This window comes from Drosophila bipectinata, chromosome 3R (genome assembly GCF_030179905.1).
Source record: "Drosophila bipectinata strain 14024-0381.07 chromosome 3R, DbipHiC1v2, whole genome shotgun sequence".
Classification (NCBI taxonomy): domain Eukaryota; kingdom Metazoa; phylum Arthropoda; class Insecta; order Diptera; family Drosophilidae; genus Drosophila; species Drosophila bipectinata.
The window spans coordinates 18,203,200-18,224,496 of NC_091739.1; the positions used below are offsets into that span (position 1 = coordinate 18,203,200).

Consider the following 21,297-nt stretch of genomic DNA (forward strand, 5'->3'; position numbering starts at 1 on the left):
AGCGGACAATGAAATAAGAGAGTAAAACCAAAACCTGGATTAGTCAGAATTCACATAAAATAAATCATTTTGTGATTAGATAACAAATAGAAAGAAAATGAAAGAAAATCGATCAAAATTCTACGACTAAGCTTTTTAAGACCATTGCACAGACATACAGACCACATATGTAGGTCTATAGGTCTGTGTATAAAGCCCGATATTTTGTTATTGTTGTTGTGTGCCACATCAAGAAATGGGGTAGAGTATTCAGATCCTGCTACTCAATGTTGTGAGGGTGGTGGTATGCGAGTGTTGCTGTGTGTAAGTTGTTGTTGTCGTGTGAGTTGTTCTCTTATGTACAGTAGGCGTAGACATTTATATATGAAAATACTATATAGTTATATATACGGTATATTCGATATCACTCAGTACAATAAAACAACAGTAAAAAAAGATAAACACCATCGATTAATTAACATTTATATGTTGTTAAGAAGCATATCAAATCTCAATTACTAGCTTTATTCAAACCTGAACGGGAGGCATAGTTCACCAGGGCGAACTCTAGCAGAGCCCCGAACACGAAGGTCAGGCACACTCCTGTCCACACATCGATGGCCTTCGTGTACGACACGGGAGGCAAGGAGGCATTAATGCCCGACGTCTGCGTGGCCATGGTCAGGAGTGTGGTCACACCTGCAAGGGGTAATACACAAAGCAAAATATATTAAAACAGGAGAGGAAAGTTAACATCGGGCGGAGCCGATGTCATATACCCTTGCCTCATATATTTATTCCGATTGTTCAGTTATATGGCAGCTAAAGGATATAGTCGACCCATAAAATTTGGTAGGTCGCATAGAAGGTCGGACCCAAAATAAAATCTGTGGGAACTTTCAACTTTCTTTCTTCAAAAACCAAAATTCTCAAACCAAAAGTTCAGTTATATATGTATGTCCTGAACGAGAGGTAGGCTTTGAACTGAAAGCATCGTTTTATTGTTTGTTAAAAAAATAAAAAGAAAAATTTAAATTTTTTTTTTTCCAACCACCAAAAAAATATAAAACCACTCTTATTTACTTAATCTTGCGGCCATTCTCGGGCAAAACCAACTTAATGGGCTGGCAAAACCCTCCCAGTTCCATCAAAATCAAGCCGCCTTCGAAAAAGAAAGCCTATTCTAATTTTCAAGATGTCGATTCCAGCGACTCCGAGCATGGAGAAATGAAGCGGAAGTCTGCTAAAAAACCCATTATGGAAGACGAACCTACCACCAGCGAAGCAGCCAGAGCTGCACTTAAAGCTAATATTGAAAAAAATTATTATGCAATTCTTTCTGATTTAGACGATGAAGATCGTGTCAGCGACATGGAGGTTGACGTTATGAAGAAAAAAGATGATAAGAAAACCAAGCAATCTGCGGTAAAAACGGCGAAAATCATCAAACCGCCCCCAATTTTTATCCCGGACGTATCCAGCATCAAGGGCCTTTCCAAAGACATTTCCCACCTCTTAGGCGGGGATGTTGAAGTGACCTACAAAGCAAGCACTAACAACACAATTCGCGTCATGACTCCAGATAAGGATACTTACTCAACTCTGAAAAAGTTCCTGAGCGAAAATAACCATCGATACCACACATTCCAGCCCCGAGACGAGCGCGCTTATCGGATCGTCGTTAAAGGCCTCCACTTCTCCACCGACCCGGAGGATATTAAGGTGGGTTTCAGCAGCCATGGACACAAAGTCAGGTATATACACAATCCTATGCAAAAAGGTACAAAGAAGCCACTAAACATTTTCTTTATTAACCTCGAGCCAGCCAAAAACAACAAGGAGGCCTTTCAAGTCAAGCGGCTATGCAGCACGGTGGTTACGGTTGAGCCACCAAAAAAATTCGACGATGTGCCCCAATGCCATCGCTGCCAGGGCTTCGGTCACACGAAACGGTACTGCCATCTGGAGTACAGATGCGTAAAGTGTGGAGATAGGCACCCATCGTCCGAATGCACCAAAATTGCCAGTGAACCAGCAGTCTGCCTCCACTGCGACGGATCACATGCGGCCTCTTACAAGGGCTGTCCAGCCTACAAAAAGGCAAAGAGCACGTTCGCCCCCAAGCAGGCTGCCCCAAGACGCCAGCAACCTCAATTCAGCAAAATTAAGGGGTTACGCCACCCTGACCGCGTGGAAACGGGACGGTTTTTCAGGAATTTCTTGTGACTAAACTAGTTGAGATAGGATTTTTCCACTTTTATTTCTATTTAATACAACTAATGAGCTTTATAAATTCTAAAAAAAAATTTGTTTTCAATTCAAAATGGCGGAGATATGAACATCGGCGATCATGGGTTTTTCCGGAGTGCTCCTTGATGGTGGGCATGATTCACGTGTCAATTTTCATCAGAAAAAAGTAAACAACATTTTTTTTTAAAAAGTGATAAATTTGGAACAGAGTGACGTAGCCGTTTTAGAAAAGAAGAAAAATTACGCAAATGAGAGCACTTCAAAACTTGACTCAATGTTTTGGGCAAAAAATTTCGTACTAAAAATTGCATAAAAAAATTTCTATCCATTGGATCAAAAAAATCCTACGTCACTCTGTGGAAAATCTATGTAAGAAGATGTGTTTCAATTTTCAAGTCAATCGGTTGAACAGTTTTTGAGTTATCATGCCCACCGTCTTGAAAAAAGTAGTTTCGAGAAAAACGCAAAAGAAGAAAAACAAGTGTCTTAGGTGCCCTCCTGCAGTGCCGCCTTCAAATAAACATAACTTCCATAATTATCAAGATATTGTCTTCGGGGACGTCTTAAAATACGCGTAAGAATATAGTCTTTTAAATTAAGTAAAAAAAAAAAAATCGATTTTTTGAAAATTTCAGGGTGGCGTGACCCCTTAACCCTAACATCAGCTATGCTAGCGCAGTCAAAAACGGAGCACCACAGTTTGACTCCAACCCCAATCCCGATCCCAGTCTTTCAAGTAATCCAATGGACGCCCTAACGGCTAGGATGGAATCTATGTTTGAGCGCATGATGGAGAAGGTCTTAAGCCAAATAGCCCAAATGATGGCCACCGTTTGCAAATCCTTATGCATACGCAATTAAATATAACCATATGGAATGCTAACGGCCTGGTAAAAAGAAGGCCAGAGGTCGAGCTATATTGCAAGACCCTCCAAGCAGACGTTCTCCTCATATCAGAAACGCATTTTACCAACAGATCATACTTGACTATTAGAGGATACGACCTCATTGCCGCTAACCACCCGAACGGTAGAGGTCGCGGGGGCGCGGCCATCCTTATTCGCAGCTGCATCAAGTATGAGGCACTTCCAGCCATGTGCGAAGACTGGGTACAATGTGCCCAAATTAAAATCTCCACTACCAACGGTGACATAACAATCGCCGCAGCATATTGCCCCCCCAGGCACAACATCCACGAACAGGAATTCGGCTTGCTACTGGATTGCCTCGGCCCCAAGTTCATAATCGGAGGGGACTTTAATGCTAAACACCCCTGGTGGGGCTCCAGGATTACGAACCCAAAGGGCTCGGCCCTATACAGGCAGATTCAGTCCCGAATCTTGAGCTGTCACGCAACCGGTGCACCCACATACTGGCCTACGGATCCCCACAAAATCCCTGATGTGCTAGACTTCGCCATCTCCGGAGGACTGGATTCTGCCGGAATTCAAGCGAGAGAAGTGGAAGACCTCTTTTCGGACCACAGCGCCTTTGCCGTGTCACTTTTCACCCCAGCCTTGCTCAGGTCAGCCCGCAAAAAGCTGATCTACAAGACAACAGACGTTGACAAGTACCAATCCTACCTGAACAACGTTACCGACCCCAGCCCGACACTTGACTCCCCGGTTGACATCGACTCCGTTGTAGAAGAGTTAACAGCCCATATTCAGGCGGCAGCTTCTGAAGCAGCACCAAGGCCCTCCAACCGCCCAAGAGCCACTGACAGGGACATCCATTTTTGGAGCCCAGAAGTCGAAGAACTCAAACTTGAAAAGCGACGACTCCGAAGAGTGTGGATGCTCTCAAGGAATCCTTTGGACAAAACCGCCTTCAATAGAGCGACCAAATGTCTGACAGAAACTCTGGCAAGACTAAGGAAGCAGGCCTTTGACGGGTTCGTCGAACAACTTGAGCCAGGCGACCCTCAACATAACTTATGGCGAGTCACCAAATCTATCAGACAGCCGCTGAAAAGGATCCCACCTGTACAAAGAACCGACGGCAGCTGGTGCAGATCGGAGATGGACAGGGCCAACGCTTTCGCCGAACACCTCGAAGGTGTCTTTACGCCTTTCGATCGCTGCTCACCGGAGGATGCTGCTGAAACTGCCCGTCTGCTAGCCGAGCCTTCTAGGGACGCCGATCCAATACCACCAGTGACTGAGGAGGAAACAGCTGAGCTTATAACCATCATGAGCAACAACAAGGCCCCGGGCGATGATGGTATCAATGCAATTGCATTAAAAATGTTACCACCTCCAAGCATTCAGCTAATTACGAGGATCTATAATAGATGCTTGGAGATAGGGTACTTCCCGTCCACATGGAAACGTGCCCAGGTAACTATGATACCTAAGCCCGGGAAACCCGAAGCAAACCTTTCGTCCTACCGACCAATAAGTTTGTTACCAACGCTCTCCAAAATACTTGAACGAGTGTTTTTAAGCAGAGCACTGCCAGTATTTGACGAGGCTGGACTGATCCCTGACCACCAGTTTGGCTTCAGGCGGCGACACGGTACGCCAGAGCAGTGCCATCGGGTAGTGCAGTGCATCCTGGACGCGTTTGAATCCAAGAAGTACTGCATGGCCGTCATGCTGGACGTGAAGCAGGCGTTTGACCGAGTCTGGCATCCCGGTCTTCTATATAAATTAAAGACTGGCGTACCCCGACCATACTTCCAGTTCCTAAAGTCGTTCTTGGAAGACCGTAAATTTGCTGTTAGATGTGGCGAGGCCATCTCCGGTATTAGAGAAGCTCACGCTGGTGTACCCCAAGGCAGCGTTCTTGGCCCGTTGATGTACAATGCTTACACGGCCGACCTCCCTGTTCTTCAGAGGCCTGACCTGCTCGCAGCAACCTATGCAGACGACACCGCCTTCCTTACCACCGCCGATAGCGCATTGGGGGCAGCCGATACGATGCAATTGCAGCTTGACTTGCTCAGCGACTGGCAAAAGCGATGGAACATTGCCGTCAATAATGAGAAGTCCACTGCCTCCACATTTTCTCTCTGCAAAGGCAACTGCCCTCCAGTTAACCTTAACGGCTCTCCAATCCCACAGGTAGACAATCCCAGGTACCTGGGATTCACCCTAGACAGGAGGCTCACCTGGAAGCCCCATCTGATTAAGAAGAGGAAACAGGCTATTCAAAGACTTCGATCCTTCAACTGGCTTATGGGTAGGAGATCGAAGCTGAGAACTTCCACTAAACTCCTCATTTACAAGGCAATAATACGCCCTATCTGGACGTACGGCATACAGCTCTGGGGAACTGCGAGCAAGACGAATGTCCGAACTATGCAAGCTTTCGAAAATAGAGTCCTTCGAATCGCCACTGGGGCCCACGTCTATCATGACAATCGCACCATCCACGAGGTTCTCAATTTCCCTTGGGTCAAGGACGAGATACAAAGAAGCAGCGCACGTTACATGCAGAGGCTTCATAATCACCCGAACCGGTTGGCCAGCTCCCTGCTGGACAGCAGCGAGCAACCCAGAAGACTTAAAAGGACACACCCGCTGGACCTCCCCTTACTACTCTAATTTTTTTTTTTCTACCATATTAATATTTAAAAATATCTATACGTGAAGTTTACGTGATAAAATTTAATGGTTGTCCCTAATGGACAGTTTTAAATAAACATTACCCTGCTATTACAAAAAAAAAAAAAATATATGTATGTATATGGCAGCTATGGGATGTAGTCCCCTATATGGCCCACAGCGATGGCTATATCTTCCCCAATCCTGATCCGATTTCCAAGCGGAATACCTTAAACGATTTCTGGGTCGATTTGCCACAATTCTGCATAAAAACCCTGAGACAAAATGTTTTTTAGATTTTTTGTCCCTTTTTCGTGATGTCCCTTGAAAATGATTTTTTTCCCTATACGGCCCACAGCGATAGCTATATCTTCCCCACTCCTGATCCGATTTTCAAGCGGAATACCTTAAACGATTTCCGGATCGATTTGCCACAATTCTGCATAAAAATCCAGAGACAAAATATTTTTTAGATTTTTTGTTCATTTTTCGTTATGGGAACCCTTGAAAATGAGGTTTTCCCCTATATGGCCCACAGCGATAGCTATATCTTCCCCACTCCTGATCCGATTCTCAAGCGGAATACCTTAAACGATTTTTGGGTCGATTTGCCACAATTCTGCATAAAAATCCAGAGACAAAATATTTTTTAGATTTTTTTTTCATTTTTCGTTATGGGAACCCTTGAAAATGAGGTTTTTCCCTATATGGCCCACAGCGATAGCTATATCTTCCCCACTCCTGATACGATTTTCTAGCGGAGTATCTTAAACGATTTCTAGATCGATTCCCACCATTCTGCGTCAAAATCTTGATACAAAATATTTTTTAGATTTCTTGTCCATATTTCTTACCACCAATACAGACGGACATGCTTATATAAACTTAGGAGGTGATCCTGATCAAGAATATATATACTTCATATGGTCGGAGATGTACAAAGGGTATAAATGGGTCTGCAAGGGTATAGATATTGTACATACAAAGATACGATTATATCAATCATTACAAGAAATCAATTGAAAAATAACATGTTGATGAGCGTATTAAACATAAAATGAAGACTTACCCAACGACACTCGCGCTGGCACTGCTCCTTGATCCAGCCAGAATGATACCCATGATACAATGACCAACATACAGCATGGTATATAAATTTGTATTAAGTAATATGAGAATTCTCGCTTGAATAGTAGATCGACTTTGAGGCAACTGTATTCACCTATGAGTATACAAGGTATATAAATTGTGTCAAACTCAAAATGTACGGGAGGATGTTTTAAAAAGAGGTTTAGATTTTTGGACAGTTTTTTTTCGTTCTGTTTAAATTTCATACACACAGTATTGTCAGTATATACACACAGATAAGATATCCAATATATGATACAAAGAAATGCCATCCAATGAACAGAGAACATAAAAAGTGTCTTGCTCGCAAATTTTGCCAAGAAAAGAAATTAAAACACATTTACAGACAATTTTTCTTGTTGTTGGTATATACAAAAAGTAGGCATTTTTTTTTTTTGAAAACAAAGGAAATAAAATTTGGGTAATGACAGGAGTGCGGGTATTAGGCGGAGGATGTAAAAGTTTCAATATATTTACAGGAAAAACAAGGACAGAAAAATTAGGTGGGTGGCTGGCGACACATAGACAGACAGAGAGAGATTGAGTTCAAAATTATAAAATGAAATGAAAAATTGCATCATAGGCAAAAAGTATCAACATGAATTCAATTTTCTGACTTTTGCAACAAAAATCTTAACGGAAATGAAGTTCGACGACGGCTCTTGTGTTCTGTTTTCTGGCTTGTTGTTGTACTGATTTTATTCTCATTCCGTTGGCTTCCGCTCGATAGGAGCTGCCACGCCCCCTACCGAGCCGCACGCTCCTTGCCCCGCCCCCTCTGATTTGCCCACGCCCCTTTCTTGTGCTTCATTTCCGTTAATTTGTTGGCAAAGCGTTCCATACTCTTCAAGACAAAGTTGTTTATTATTTTACATTCTCATATTTTTTTTTCGGCTATTTTGTTTTTTGGGTGTTTTGGTTTTGTTGTTGAGTTTTTTTGCTCGGCATGGAGTTCATTAAATTTTCTTTCAGTATGTATCTGCATGTGGGGGCTTTCATCACATCCCCCCTGTTTGTATTTGACGGCTGCGTGTGTGGTTTATTTGCTCGGCTCTTTGGTCTCGACTGGGTACTTTTGGTATGGGTTTGGGTCTGGGTCTGGGTCTTTGGTCTGAATCTGGATATTTCGCATCGCATCTGGAACATTTCGCACTGTGGCAATCGCAATGGCGCGGCCACTGTGCCTTTGGCTCGGTTTTGGCTCTGGCTTTGGGCCATCTCTCTGTTTGTTGGCCGTCATCAATCAAACGATGAGTCTCTGGCCAGCTTTGATTGCCGGCCGGCCAGTTCAAATTGTATGTGATTTTGAGTTCGTTTCTAGAGTTCATTCGCATCGCTCTTACATTCCGTTCAACGCTCATAGAAGATATAAAATTAATAAACTTTATGTGAGCAACTAGGTTCAAGGCGAGACAACTAAAATGCAACAACTACGCAACGTCTAAGTGGAAAAAGTCGTATTTGGTAGACATGTATTAAATATATGTATATTTGAGCTAAAAAGTGACTTGATTTGGTTTTTGGTTATTTAGTTTGGTAGAAAGGAGTTTCAGGCTCATGCTAAGTTATTTGTTGATGATTAATGGAGGGGGGAAGTGATGGCACTAATTAAACCTTTCATTTCCATTCGATAATTGGCAAAGAATAAACAACAAACAAACTCTATGTATGTGGACGTTCTAGCCTAGGTGAGCTCTTCACTGGATAAATACTGAATACTTGGCTAAATAATCACAAACAATGGCTCCTCTGTTTGCTCTGGCTGCCGCAAACTATCCTAATATGCTGACACACAGTTTGCCAACTCTCTCAGAAAAAAAATTCCTGCCCTCCTGTTTGCTTCCACTTTGCATTCACTGCCACATCCGTATCTGCAATCTTCGCCAGCATCTTCAGTGCACCATCGTCTTTGTGCAAGTTTAAACAACGTCGCAGACAATTTCCTCGATTAATTTACTTTCCGCACGGCTTTTGCCATTTTTGCCTTCATTTTCCGTTTCGCATTTGATGGGAGGAACCCCCAAGCTCCTTTATCGCCCGCCCAGCTGAATAGTTGTTCGCCAAGGTAAACATTTACTTAAAGCGCGCGCAGATTTCAAAGTGCTCATAAAAAACGGCAAGGTAAACGTAAAACGATGTCCCTGTATTTGCCTGTGGGTGTAGGTGTATGGGTGCGATTTTGTATGTGTATGTAAGTGGCGGCAAGCGTGTGTGTGAATTACATCGTAAAATGTTGGTTCTATGCGTTTCGGGCATTGATAACGGCCCAAAACGATATGCTCATTGAAATGGCGCATGTGTAAACGGCATCTTATGAAATTCGCTATATATTTATATATATAAGCTTATATGTATGTATATTGCATATGGGTAAGGGTGTGGGTAATTGAGAGTGTATAGTATAATATGTGTGCTAGCTTATAAGAATGTGTATGTGTGTGTGCTATGAAGTGGTTATGGCACCGTTTATAATATTTTCCAGTTGGGACCCAACATTTACGATATTGTACAAGCTAAAGTTAAACCACTTGGCATGCAATCTCTGAGGAACGCTTATTTATAAATGCAAACGAAATACGCAACCAGCGAGTAAACGAATCAAGCCAGAGTATGTTACTAAAGGTTAGGAAAACATATTAAAATAACCGAGTTCAAAAACTCAGAGACAAAGAAACACGGCTCGAACACACATACGGAACGGAGAGTACTTACCCGTGTTGGTTTTACTGTTGCAGTAATCAGTCAGAAACTTCTCCAGAGTGAAGCGAGGTAGGTGTAAGTTCTTAACCACCTGCACAGGATCGCCCTCCTTCCACAGGAAGACCAAGTCGTTGGTGGTCCAGCCGTCTAGGGAGTTTCAATAAATATACAATTAATCATTTTGAAACAAAACATTTAATCGGCACAACATCAATGTTTACTCCGACGAATATATGGTTCAAGGATTACATTATTTGTAATAATAGACCTTCGTTTAAATAGTACTTACAACTCGCCATACGTAGTGAACAGATCTGTCTATCCAACGGATATAGTTTCAAGTTCATTGGACAGGCCAATGTCAGTGAAATTCGTATACTATATAGCACTGAGCCGTTGGGAAAGATGCGTATATAAACATTGGGCATGATGATGTTGTGAAAGTGTCCCTCCTTCTCGTTCGAGAAGAAAAGATCGGGCATCCACACACGGTTCGCCTCCGTTAAAGTCAAGTATTTCAGGCGGCCTAAAGAAAGTATCATAACAACTCTTAGAATATCACAAAGTATATATTTTTGGTTAAACTCGCCTTGTATATCATCGAATTTCAGTCGCTCATCCGTCCACTGTTCACGGAAGGTTAGCTGCACACTGTACTCCTGAGGTGGCGAAAGTAGATGATTTTTGGGTGGTGCGGGTGGTGCGAGTGGTGGGCAAATGTAAACTCTCATTAGTAGACGAAGTTAAATGGTATTATTTGGGGGATTCAATCTCAACTACAATGCAAATTTAGGTTTGGCGAATTGAAAAGAGATTTTCTTTCAGAGGGTTCTTGTTCTTGTTTCTTTTGGTTTCTTTTAAAGATTGTGTGAATAGAGAGAGGTCTTTTCAATTTGGGGTGGCTTGCAGTTCGATTTATTTAATTCAATTTGATTTTTGGTTTTTTTTTCGTTTTTTTAGGGTCTTTAGCTTTACTTTTGCAAAGATTGATTTTGTTTGAGTATGAAATTGCGAGCAAGGCGTGGCGAAGTAGTTGGTATTTGGCATGTTTAGCAGAGTGGGTATATATTGATAATTGTATATATTTTTAAATATATATATAGTATAATGGTTAACTGTCGTTTGGCTTTGGGTTTCTGCTAGTTTGGTAAAATGTTTCCGGCACTGGTCCGGCTGATGGTATATTTTGTCATGTCTATTTAATATTTAATATTTGCCCAAAATGCAACAAAATGCCACATGCGACGTGTTGTACACACATGAATCTTTAAAAACAGGCAAGCAAGCTAAAAGCAGGCAAACAAATTTTAAGACAAAAGCAGAACGAGCAGAGTGGAAAAAGCCAGGCATCTTACGCATATTTTCGGAAAAGTTTTTTTTTCTTTTCTTAAAATTATATTTCACATAATAATATCTTAAAGAAATAATATTTATATTACATAAATAATACCCTAAAAGTAAGTCATAAAGCGGAACAAAGTCATGTAAATATTAATATTTTACAGGCAAAAGCTAAAAGTTTAGTTTAATGACAAAAAAACAGAAAAGAAATTACATAGAGAGTTTTAAAAAAATCATGCTAACACGGAATACAATAAAATGGCATGCCATTCCACGGGAGATGGGACTTTTTGAAAAAAGAATCTGGGGCTGAATAATAATTTCAACTAAATCCAACTAAAATCGCATCGAAATCCTATTATTTAAATAAGCTGCGACTTCTTTTTCAATATTTTCTTTTTAAAGTTCATAATAGAACTTGTTGTAAAAAACACACGCCCTCACATGAGGCCTTGTGAAAATAAATAAATTTGAATAATTATTACAAATAATTGGTTTTCGTTTATTACTCTTTCCATTTGTATGCATCGCAAAGTGACGTAAATTAAATGTTTTTAATTTTTTTTGTACCAGCTTTTTGCTGTCGGTGCTATCCGCTTTTTATCGTTGTTTTCCTGACAGCGGAAACCAATCTGGACAAATGGAGGCTGTGAATGGCGGTTTTCCTCTACAGTTTTTCTGTTCTCGTTAGCATGATGTACGTTATCTCTTAGTTTGTACTTAAAATTAGACCTGTCATAGTGCCTAATAGGTGGCAAGCTATTGTGCTATTGATTTCATTAGTCCTCCAACTGTTTTAGAAACAAGGTGGCTGGAAATGATGAGGTAAAGGGAAAGAACCGAATCGAATGTAACCGAATGGAACGGAACTTAACTGAATGAGCTGGGCGTGAGCGGTGTATTGTGGGCTGTGTCTGTAATGGGTGTTAATGTCGTTGGTGTCGTTTTGCGGTGGTTCTTGACTTAAGCCTTAAGCCTAGCCTACGTTAAAGCTAAAACTTAGTTCATAAACTCGTGGTTTCAATCACTCTCACCGGCACCGGCAGTTAACTTCGGCTGGCAGTGGAGACAAAGCAGTAAGCTTAGAGTTGGCTTAAAGTTTAAAACAACAAAAGTGAAGAAAATGAATAACAGGTTGAATTTGATCATGTACACAAGGATTTAATGGTGAATAATATTTTTTATTTTTAATATATATATATTACAGTTAGATACATTTATATTTTTTACATCGTTTTGCTTGCTTACATTGTACAGGTTGCAGATAAAAAAACAATATACAATTTCCACTGACACAGACCGGAAGAGCCGTTGCGACAGACTCGTTTAGGGTTATGTATTATACAACCACCTACAACCCCCACACATACACACTTATGGTTAGGGACATTTATAATTAATGCAATTATTTAATAGGCCCAAAGTACTGGATACTGGACATGGTTAACGTTTTGTAGACACACACACGCACGCACATATACAGCAAAGTGAGAGAAAGCGCATTGGTTTTTATTTAATTTTTGTAGTGAAAGTAGTTGTGGTGGTTTTGTTCTTGCTGTTGCAGTACTTGAGCCGGGACTCACCATTTTGTAGTCGTCTATTTTCGAAATGGAGCGCAGGTACATGTTGACTTTCACAATTGTCGCCAAATTAGCTAAAATCAATCATCATATAAAAATCTTTTCTTTTCTTAGCAATTGTTCTCCTCGACTCCCCCTCTGTGATGGATACGGCCTTAACTTATTTTGTTCACTTACTGACTAACTAAAATAGCATAACTTTTAGAGCTTACAACTATCTTTCAAGTTTTATAATACTTTTTTTGATGAATTTTATGTGTGAATGTGAAAAATAAAGCGAAATAATAAAACCATAACACAAATGAAATGGTAAATGGTAAAAATCAATTGAATGTGTTGGGAAAAATGTCTGCATGGATCTCATTGAAAAATAAAATATGTCTTTGATTTGTTGTGTGTTTTTCAATTGATGTTCGCGTCAATTAAGCCGTAAAAAATGTATTCGGCTTTTAGCTAATTGAATTTTTATATTCTCGATTATTTGATTGTGTTTCACCAAAAGTACTTTTTGAAAAATACATTCCGCATATTTTAATTCAGATTTCCTTTTTTTAATTTGAATAGAACCGATTTATCAAATTTTGCCTTTGAATGAAAATTTGTGTATCCTGCCGATTGAGTTAGATTAGTTATATTTTTTTTTTGTAAGTGCAAGCCAAACGATTTTTAATTGGATTGTCATGTTATATAAGTGATTTCCCTTAGTTTTCATAGAAGAGTTAGGGGCAAATTATATTTTGGGGACGGGGACACCACATACAAAGCACACGATTAAAATGAACATTTCACATTTGAATTTATAGTTTCACTAAGTACATAGAATAGCATAATTTAAATTAATTTTTTTATTTGGCAGATAATTTTTTTTGTTTTTTTTTTTTGTATAGTAAGCAAATGGAATAATTGAAAATAAATAGGTACGTAATTATTATTAATCCGAGGCTAAATAGATGGTTTTCACCAGTCATCACAGTTATAAATAATTCGATATCAGATTAGTGATTAATTAATTAATATTATTAAAAATTTAAAATTTGTACAGAAAGCTTGAGAGAGAAGTATGAAAAAAATAATCTAGTTTGGGCTATTAAATTTTTTAAAATAAAAAGATAGAGAGCGATAGATAGTGAAATATAGAGACAGATAGAGAGATAGAGAGAGACTGTGTAGAAAAGAGATCCAAAAAGACATTTTTTCATCATGTTTTGTATTCTTGTTGCTTTTGCTACAAAACAGTAAGATATTTGTTTTATTTTACATAATTTTTGAAATGAGAAATAAGGAGAATGCAAGTGAGAGAATTTGAATTACCAATGCAAACTGACAAAGAAAGACTCTAATTTTAAATGCAATTAACTCATGGGCAAACTAATTAGACAATTTTGCTTTTCGTTCTAATAACTTAAAGACGAACCTTACTCAAATCATATACCAAAATTAAATACGAAAATTATATCACATCGATAGTCAACGAAACAAAGAAGTATGTATTATAAATTCCAATATCAGATATATAGTATAGTACGTATGGCGAATAAGTAATATTTTTCATGTTTATACATATATATTTTTGTTTCATTTGCAGTGTTTTGATTGCTTTTCCGACGCCTAACTGGAGCAGTAACTGGAGTGAAGAGAGCAGAACAACGCCTGGCACAGAAAGGGTCGGGGGACCAAAAGTTTGGAGTGGAGGGAAAGGGACTTAGCGAACCAGGGGAGTGCCCTGGGAAATCCTCTAGAGAGGGATACGAACGACAAGAGCATCCACTTGCGGTCAAGGGAGTGGTGTTTGATTTTCTAGCTGGGGGTTTTTTCTGTTCTTAGTTTTGGATTTTGGAGTTTGCAAGTGGAGGAGGCGCGAACTTACCATGGTTACATCATCGATTTTCGATATACTCCTAACGAATATGTTGACGCGCACCACAGCTGGACCATCTGGAGGGCGATACATGATAGATAGACATATTCACCGATTTGCACAATACTTTCAATGTTAATATACAACAAATTTTTAACAGCTGCCGCAAGGTCCAACCCCTAAAAACAAACTTAAAATGACCATCCCATATCCTTCGCACCCATATTTGGCAGCAGTCCTTATGCCTTTATGCTGCCGCTCTGTAATAAAGTTTTATTTTATAGCTTCTCCTCCCGGTTGTTGTTCTCCTTTTTTTGTGCTTACTTACTAGGATACAAAAGTTACTAAGCAAGTTCGCTTCCAGTTTTGCTTACAAAGCTAAGCTAAGTCAAAGAATGTTTTCTTCCGATTTTTGTTTCGTTTTGTTTGCGTTTTTTATATACCTAAGTTAAGCTAGAATTTATGTACGTAACTAAAGTTGCGTTGTTTTGTCTATGAGTTGTTTTTGTGACCTTCGAGGGGTGGCTTATTTCGGGGGATCGGGTATAATCTAGGTATGCTGGGGTGGGGTATACGTATGTATATGTATGGTATGTATGTGCGTGTGGGAGAGTGAAAAAGTACAAGAGATTCTGTGTCTTTTGCTTCGAAATGCCAGGGGGCGGCATCGGCTGTGCTAATTTATATGCCTTTATAGTTAATATTTATTTAGCTGGTAAATATATTGGCTGTATTGGACTATATTTATAATATATTTATATGTCATATTTATTGACCATTACCAGTCGGTGATTCATGTGGCTATATATGTGAATATGTGACTCTGTGACACTACTCTCAAATATTTATGTTGCCTTTACATTATTAATGATGTCATTACTACGGTAAAAGTCACCAAGACAACAACAAAATTAACTGTGAATGAAATCAAAACTTTATTTTTAATTAAAATGAAAAAGTCAAATGGAAAAAAAAGTAAACACTTGCAACACGGGTGATGTGGGCAATCGGTTGTCAGGTATTGAATGAATCGATTTTAAATGGCGAACACATGTACGTATACGTAATATTTGAACATTTCTTCGTTTACAGCAATAAGGTTAAAGAAAATTTAATAATTTTGTCTGCCCATCAAAGGATAGTACTCGTTGTTGAATGTGTATGTAAGGGACCAATATTTTTTCGCTTCCTTTTTTCGGAGGTGGCCAATCAAAATTATGCCCCGATAAGTAGGCAACATATTTGGTTTTTTCGAGGAAATTCATGAATGCAGGTGAAAACTTTATTTTGTTTTTTGGCTGTTAATCTTAAATGAAAGTACAAAGAACGCCGTTTCTAGAACCACAGAACAGAAAAATACAAACAGGAAGGACAGGTACTGGAACAATCTGGCGTAAATGTGGCCAAAATCAAACGCAAATACTTAGCATCAGATGTATATACGCAAATATATATATATATATGAATGTATATATAGAATGGTTTCAGAGAAATAGAGAACGAGTCAACACAAAACGCAAAAAACAAATGTGTGAGTGTGTAGGTGTGCGAGTGTGTTAGCTATAAGTTTCGAGTGTGTATGTGTGTTCAAGTTGCAAGAGCAGCACGCTATAAAAGACAACTTTCGTGTTTTCTAATTTCATGACGAGAAGAAGGCAGTGTGAAATAGCAAGAGAGAGAGTGTGTAAGAGAGATAGAGAGCACAAGAATCAGAGCTGGGGTCTAGGGTTAGGGGTCATTCTATCGATTTCGAACTCAAATTTCGTTTATCGAATTGGCTGGCTGCTTTTCGGGGCGACTTACCATTTTAATATCACTAATCGTCATAATACTGCGTACGAATAGATTGATTCTGACTATGGCGGGACCATCTGGCATAAAGTTTGGTTTAGACGTGAGTTTTTCGACGATAAAGTAAACGTGTTAACTTATGGATCTGATCTAACTATACTCAGCTGCAAACTAATCTAAACGATCTTGTATAATTGGAATTTAACTTAAGCAGAGGCTTACATTAGCTAAACTTTGAATAATTTTCTCATACATCTGTATAATTATATAGTAACGATCTTTTTATTACCAATCGGATTTGAAATCATTTAATCAGCAATTAAAACAAACAACCAAAAATGATTAAAGGTGTGTTGACAACATAACTTAGTTGAGGTTAATAAAAATTCGGTTATAGACTAATTAGAAGAAATTTGGTCTGGTTCTCACCTGTTCCATTAATTCCAGATGGTCGAATTCGGGCATCATATTTGCCTGCACCTAAAATTTGATCTAAGACTTTTTTCTCCTTTTCTCGGAAATTTATTTTGGCATTATTTGCTCTGAAATCAGGATATGGATAGGTACGCATGTATAATTTTATCAATGTTTGCTTCGGTGTATTTGGACAAATTTTAGAAAAGATGTTTATTTTAATTGTTATTGAAGTAGTTTTTGGAAAAAAACATTAGCTGACAAATTGTTAGTATTTTCGCTCGAAAAATCGCATAAACCAAAAGTGTTGCATATAAATTTACAGCAATTGTTTTTTCTTTGTTGATTTTTATTGAAACATATATGTTATATACAAATTGGTCGGTAGTGCGGGTTGGTGTTCTCGTAATCGGTTATCTTTATCGTTGTTATTATACACTGTCGCACTTATCAAAGCCAAGGCAAAGTCATATATGTAGAAGCTGACTCCGACCTCGACTTGAGCGTAAATAATTCCAAAATTTATGCTCCGAAAAAAAATTACACGAAAATTAATTACATTTTAATGAGGTGTCCTTGTTGAGTGGTTGCAAGTGTGTTTGTGAGAGAGAGACTGGCTATGCAAATTCAAGTGGATGAAGGCGGCTAAAAATATTGGGCGTGTCGCTTTTAAAATCAGCAACAACTGAAAAGGCAACTACGGCTCATAACTACTCTACTAACTTAATGCTGAAGCGGATAAACCGATTGTATGTATCATGCATATATGTACACTGAAAAGTTTTTAAATTAAAGAATTATATATAATACAGATTTTATTTTCTGTTAGAAAAAATATCTTGAAATTCAGTAGCCATATAATTAAGCAAATAAGTTATTTTTTTTGTTATAATTTTAATTTATTTTTTTTCAATGCATATATATGCTTTTATGTATAGACTTTGTCCTTTATAACAGGGCGTGGCATGGCAAAATTAACGACAATTGTATGTAAATCGCATTTTGAATGCCACTTCCTGCCCAAGTGCAGTGTGAACACGCGAAACAAGAGGCGCGCGAAGAATTAAACACAAAAAAATATAAACGAGTGAAAAATAAATGGTAAGTGGAGCGGGCGACAAATTATGAAACGGTTAACTTTTTGCAGCTACTGTATGCGAGTGGTGTGGTATTTCTCAGAATGCATATAAAAGGAGAGTCAGGTACTTACAGTGAAGCACTGCACAGGCTGGCAAAGTAGAAAATCGCCCAGAAAAAGTGTCCGCTGCCCATTTTTAGGGTGGTGTGCGAAGCGTCCTTGTCTGATGGGCGTGGCAGCCTCCTGTGGTGCAAGCTGAAATTTAAAGGCAGTTAAGATATACCATCTGACTGGACAACCACACACAATTTAATGCCTAATACGAAAGTGCTTATTAAATAATCTCGGCACTACGCCTAGAGTTGCTGTGATTCTGGCCCACTCCACCTGGTCATGCGCAGCCCCTAAATGGGAAATCAAATTAGGCCAATTAACATGCCATTTGGCCAATCTGTTTCGATGCATCAAATACATCTAATTCTAGTGTGGTGTTTGTTGTTGTATGGTTGCTACTCAATTTACGCCATTGTCGGTTTGTGTTCGGCTGGCAAATGTGGCAATAATTTCAATTAAATTTACTTTATGCTCTCGGGCCACACTTCAGGCGGAAATTGAAAATTTAAAAGGTCTTGACACCGTAATGCGGCTTTAATCTGTTGCCCAGGGAATCCATTAAGTTGCCAGGGCATTCATGAAAAATGCAAATTGCAATCGCAGCTCAACGCATTCATTGGACTACAAAAGACTATTCAATGGAATGTTTGTTATCCCTCCATCTGAATGATAAATGCCCTTTCAAATGAATTCAGTTTTTGCTTTCAGGTGTTTAGTTTATTAACATCGAAGGATTTCATCCTTTGTAATGAAATTCTAAACAAATTTTTGGAAAAGATTAACTCAAATTATTTTCTCTCTCGCTAAAGGAAATTGTGTGATAATTGAAAATTATCCAAGTATGCTTTAAGATGAATACCATCTATTAGGTCTATTATTATTAATATCTTTTATCAACAGCTGACATATGCCTATTTGCCTGACCATATACCCTTAAAAAAGGCCCCATTCGATTGACCTGCTTCTCGCTTTCATTTTGCAACAATCATTATGGTTGGAGCATTTAAAACAATGCCAACAATGACCGGCAATATCCCTGATATATCTGCTGACCAGCATCCGAATTTGCAGTCGGACGGTAGGACAGACGGCCAAAGGATGCAAAGTACCGAGCTCAGAATGCCGAATGCAAAATGCGTGTGCGAATATTGGAATCGAATTAATCCTTTATAAGCATTTTTCTCCACTCCGGTGGCCGACGTGCTGTGCATGGGCGATAAGTGCGTGCGGTGATGGCATGCCACGCCCATTTCTGACGCCCCCCACAGGCCAAGGATTGCCGCACTCATAGTCGCACTCACAGCCTCACTGGAACATTGGCATGGCCATGACCGAGTCGAGCCTTCACAGTTGTTGCTTTGTGGGCATACTGCAGGATCCCCATGCAAATAATCAATTTGTCGAAATGGGAATGGGTTTGGGGATGAAAATGGAAATGGCGATGGAAATGGAAATGGGCACATCGAATTTGGGGTTTTTGGTATGGCAACAGGCTGGCAGCCTAGCAGCCTAGCAGCCTGGCAGGCTGGTTGCAGAAATTTGCATTCGGGCTGCTGTGTTAATTTGCTGCTGCTGTGCCCGCAATTTTGTGCCATAAATACTGGCTCACACACATGGTGGCTGCAACAAAAATGGCGGAAAAAAAATACAATACAGCAACATTGCTGCTAAGTTGAGGACATGGACCCGGGTGGTCCTGGGGCTTCCTCGTGCATTCTCGCATTTTTTTTCTCCCCATTTTACTACATTTTTTGGCCAGCTGTCAAAGAAAGTTAACAATGCGACTGCGACTGCCAAATGTCCCACATTTGCAGCTTGCCAAGCAGTTGGCGCCAATCTCCCCTGTCTCTCCGGTCTCGCCCCAAAAGGCCTCCCGGCCTCTAGCCCCCCAAATCCTTCTACAGCCTCTCCTTTGTATCCATACCTCCTGCTGACTGTGTCTATGGTGTAAATGGGTTTACTTTTATTTCATTTGTCTGTGCGTGAGTGTACTGCGTATGTATGTGTGCTTGTATTCGTATTTGTTTCTGTATTTGTGTTTGTGTCAAGTCGACACACTTTTGAGCTTGGCAATGTTTTCACTGTTCCCCGCCAACAATAAAAGCAACAACAACTCTGGGCGCTTGTCTACCTCAGCTATGTACGTCTTTGAGCCATTCTAGCCGCTTGTTGTTGCCAAGTCGCAAGTTGAATGAACGTGGCAACTGGGTGGAAAAAAAAACAAACAGTTTCTACACCTTGAAGAATGGCAAGGATAGGAAAGAATTCCTACGTACCTGGGTTAACTTAATAAGAAAGACTTATTAGTTTTAAAAGCGAAAACATGTATGAAGTTACTTTGGACTTCACTTTCTTAAAGAGAATTGAAAAGAATAATCTAATAGATTTCATGGCATATATTTTGACTTTAAAATACCTTTTATTCATGAATGTAATATTCTATTTTAAACTTCATTGGTATCTATGCTTATCTTCCTGGGTATGTTGCTAGAATCGTAAATCTAAATTTTTAAAGCCATTCTTGCGAGCGGGATTTTTATGGATTTTGTTGGGCTTAGTTGCGGCACTTGACTTATAGCTTCCTTGATCCCCGCTTAGGCATAATTTCTCGCAGTGTTGTGGCCAAAAGAGAAATCTCTCGCATACAATCACATCCTCATACAGTCATATATATTTTTTGCGTTTTATGCCGCTCAGCGGCGCTTGTAGCTCGTTATGTTGATTGGATTTTGTGCCGCCCGCACCAGAAAGTAGTACACACACTCACACACACCCAAGTATATGAAACACACATATTCGTATAGAGCCCACACACGCACACTATTAAGGCACTTGCTGAATAAAGTCAAGTGTTTGTTGCTGTGTGTGAGTCAGTGAGTGTGTTGATGTGGGTATGGGTGTGGGTGCGTGCCATAAAGCTGGATTTATTTTGTTGCTGATGTTGTTCTTGTTGCTCTTGTTGTTGTTTTATTTGCTGCCCTTACGCTTTACTCCTCGTTTTATGTATGCAAAAAAATTTTACACTCTCGTTTTCGCAATATGATTTTGTTTCTCTCTTCCTGGCTCTCGTTCGCTTTATTTTCCTGCTAAATTGTAAGTAAGTGGGCTTAGTAGCATTTTGCCGTTTAGGACTTTTCCCCAGTCCCTTCAACATCTTCATATGAGTGTTTTTTTGTGTGTGTGTGTGTGTGTGTGTGTGTCTGACATTTTGCAGCTCTAGGATTTGCATAAAGCTCACCTCAGTCGGGCGACTTAACTTTAACAGTTTGATAAACATTGAATCCGCTGCGAATGTGGGTGCCTGCCGGCCCGTCGCCCAGCCCATGTGGGCCCAGTTCAAAGGCAAAGCCATAGCCAAAGCAAAACAACAGCTGATGACACTTTTGGGCCACCGAAATGAAAGGCCAAACAAGCAGGAGGCGGATATACGAGCAAAAGGTCAAAGTGCGTTGCATGCAAGGGGAGATTGAACGAGCTACCTTTAGCCTTGCCGTTTGAAAATGAAAGAAAATAATT

At 39.6% G+C, this 21,297-nt stretch overlaps 1 protein-coding gene across 6 annotated transcripts in view; it reads right to left on the minus strand.

Moving 5' to 3' along the window:
- Nucleotides 1-21,297, minus strand: part of GluClalpha (glycine receptor alpha 1) — a 39,683-nt gene that overhangs the window by 4,257 nt on the left and 14,129 nt on the right. Inside the window, exons 2-9 of one of the 6 annotated variants that reach the window (XM_017249011.3) lie at nucleotides 17,800-17,922; nucleotides 16,605-16,717; nucleotides 12,530-12,600; nucleotides 10,195-10,264; nucleotides 9,895-10,131; nucleotides 9,618-9,752; nucleotides 6,847-6,999; nucleotides 514-678 (exon numbers count right to left, since the gene is read on the minus strand). In XM_017249011.3, coding sequence (XP_017104500.2) covers nucleotides 514-678; nucleotides 6,847-6,999; nucleotides 9,618-9,752; nucleotides 9,895-10,131; nucleotides 10,195-10,264; nucleotides 12,530-12,600; nucleotides 16,605-16,717; nucleotides 17,800-17,922 — 1,067 coding nt within the window. Of the gene's footprint in view, nucleotides 1-498; nucleotides 679-6,846; nucleotides 7,000-9,617; nucleotides 9,753-9,894; nucleotides 10,132-10,194; nucleotides 10,265-12,529; nucleotides 12,601-14,393; nucleotides 14,462-16,187; nucleotides 16,256-16,604; nucleotides 16,718-17,799; nucleotides 17,923-21,297 lie in introns of all 6 variants that reach the window. The other 5 variants (XM_017249012.3, XM_017249007.3, XM_043212331.2 and 2 more) reach the window with 5 other exon arrangements.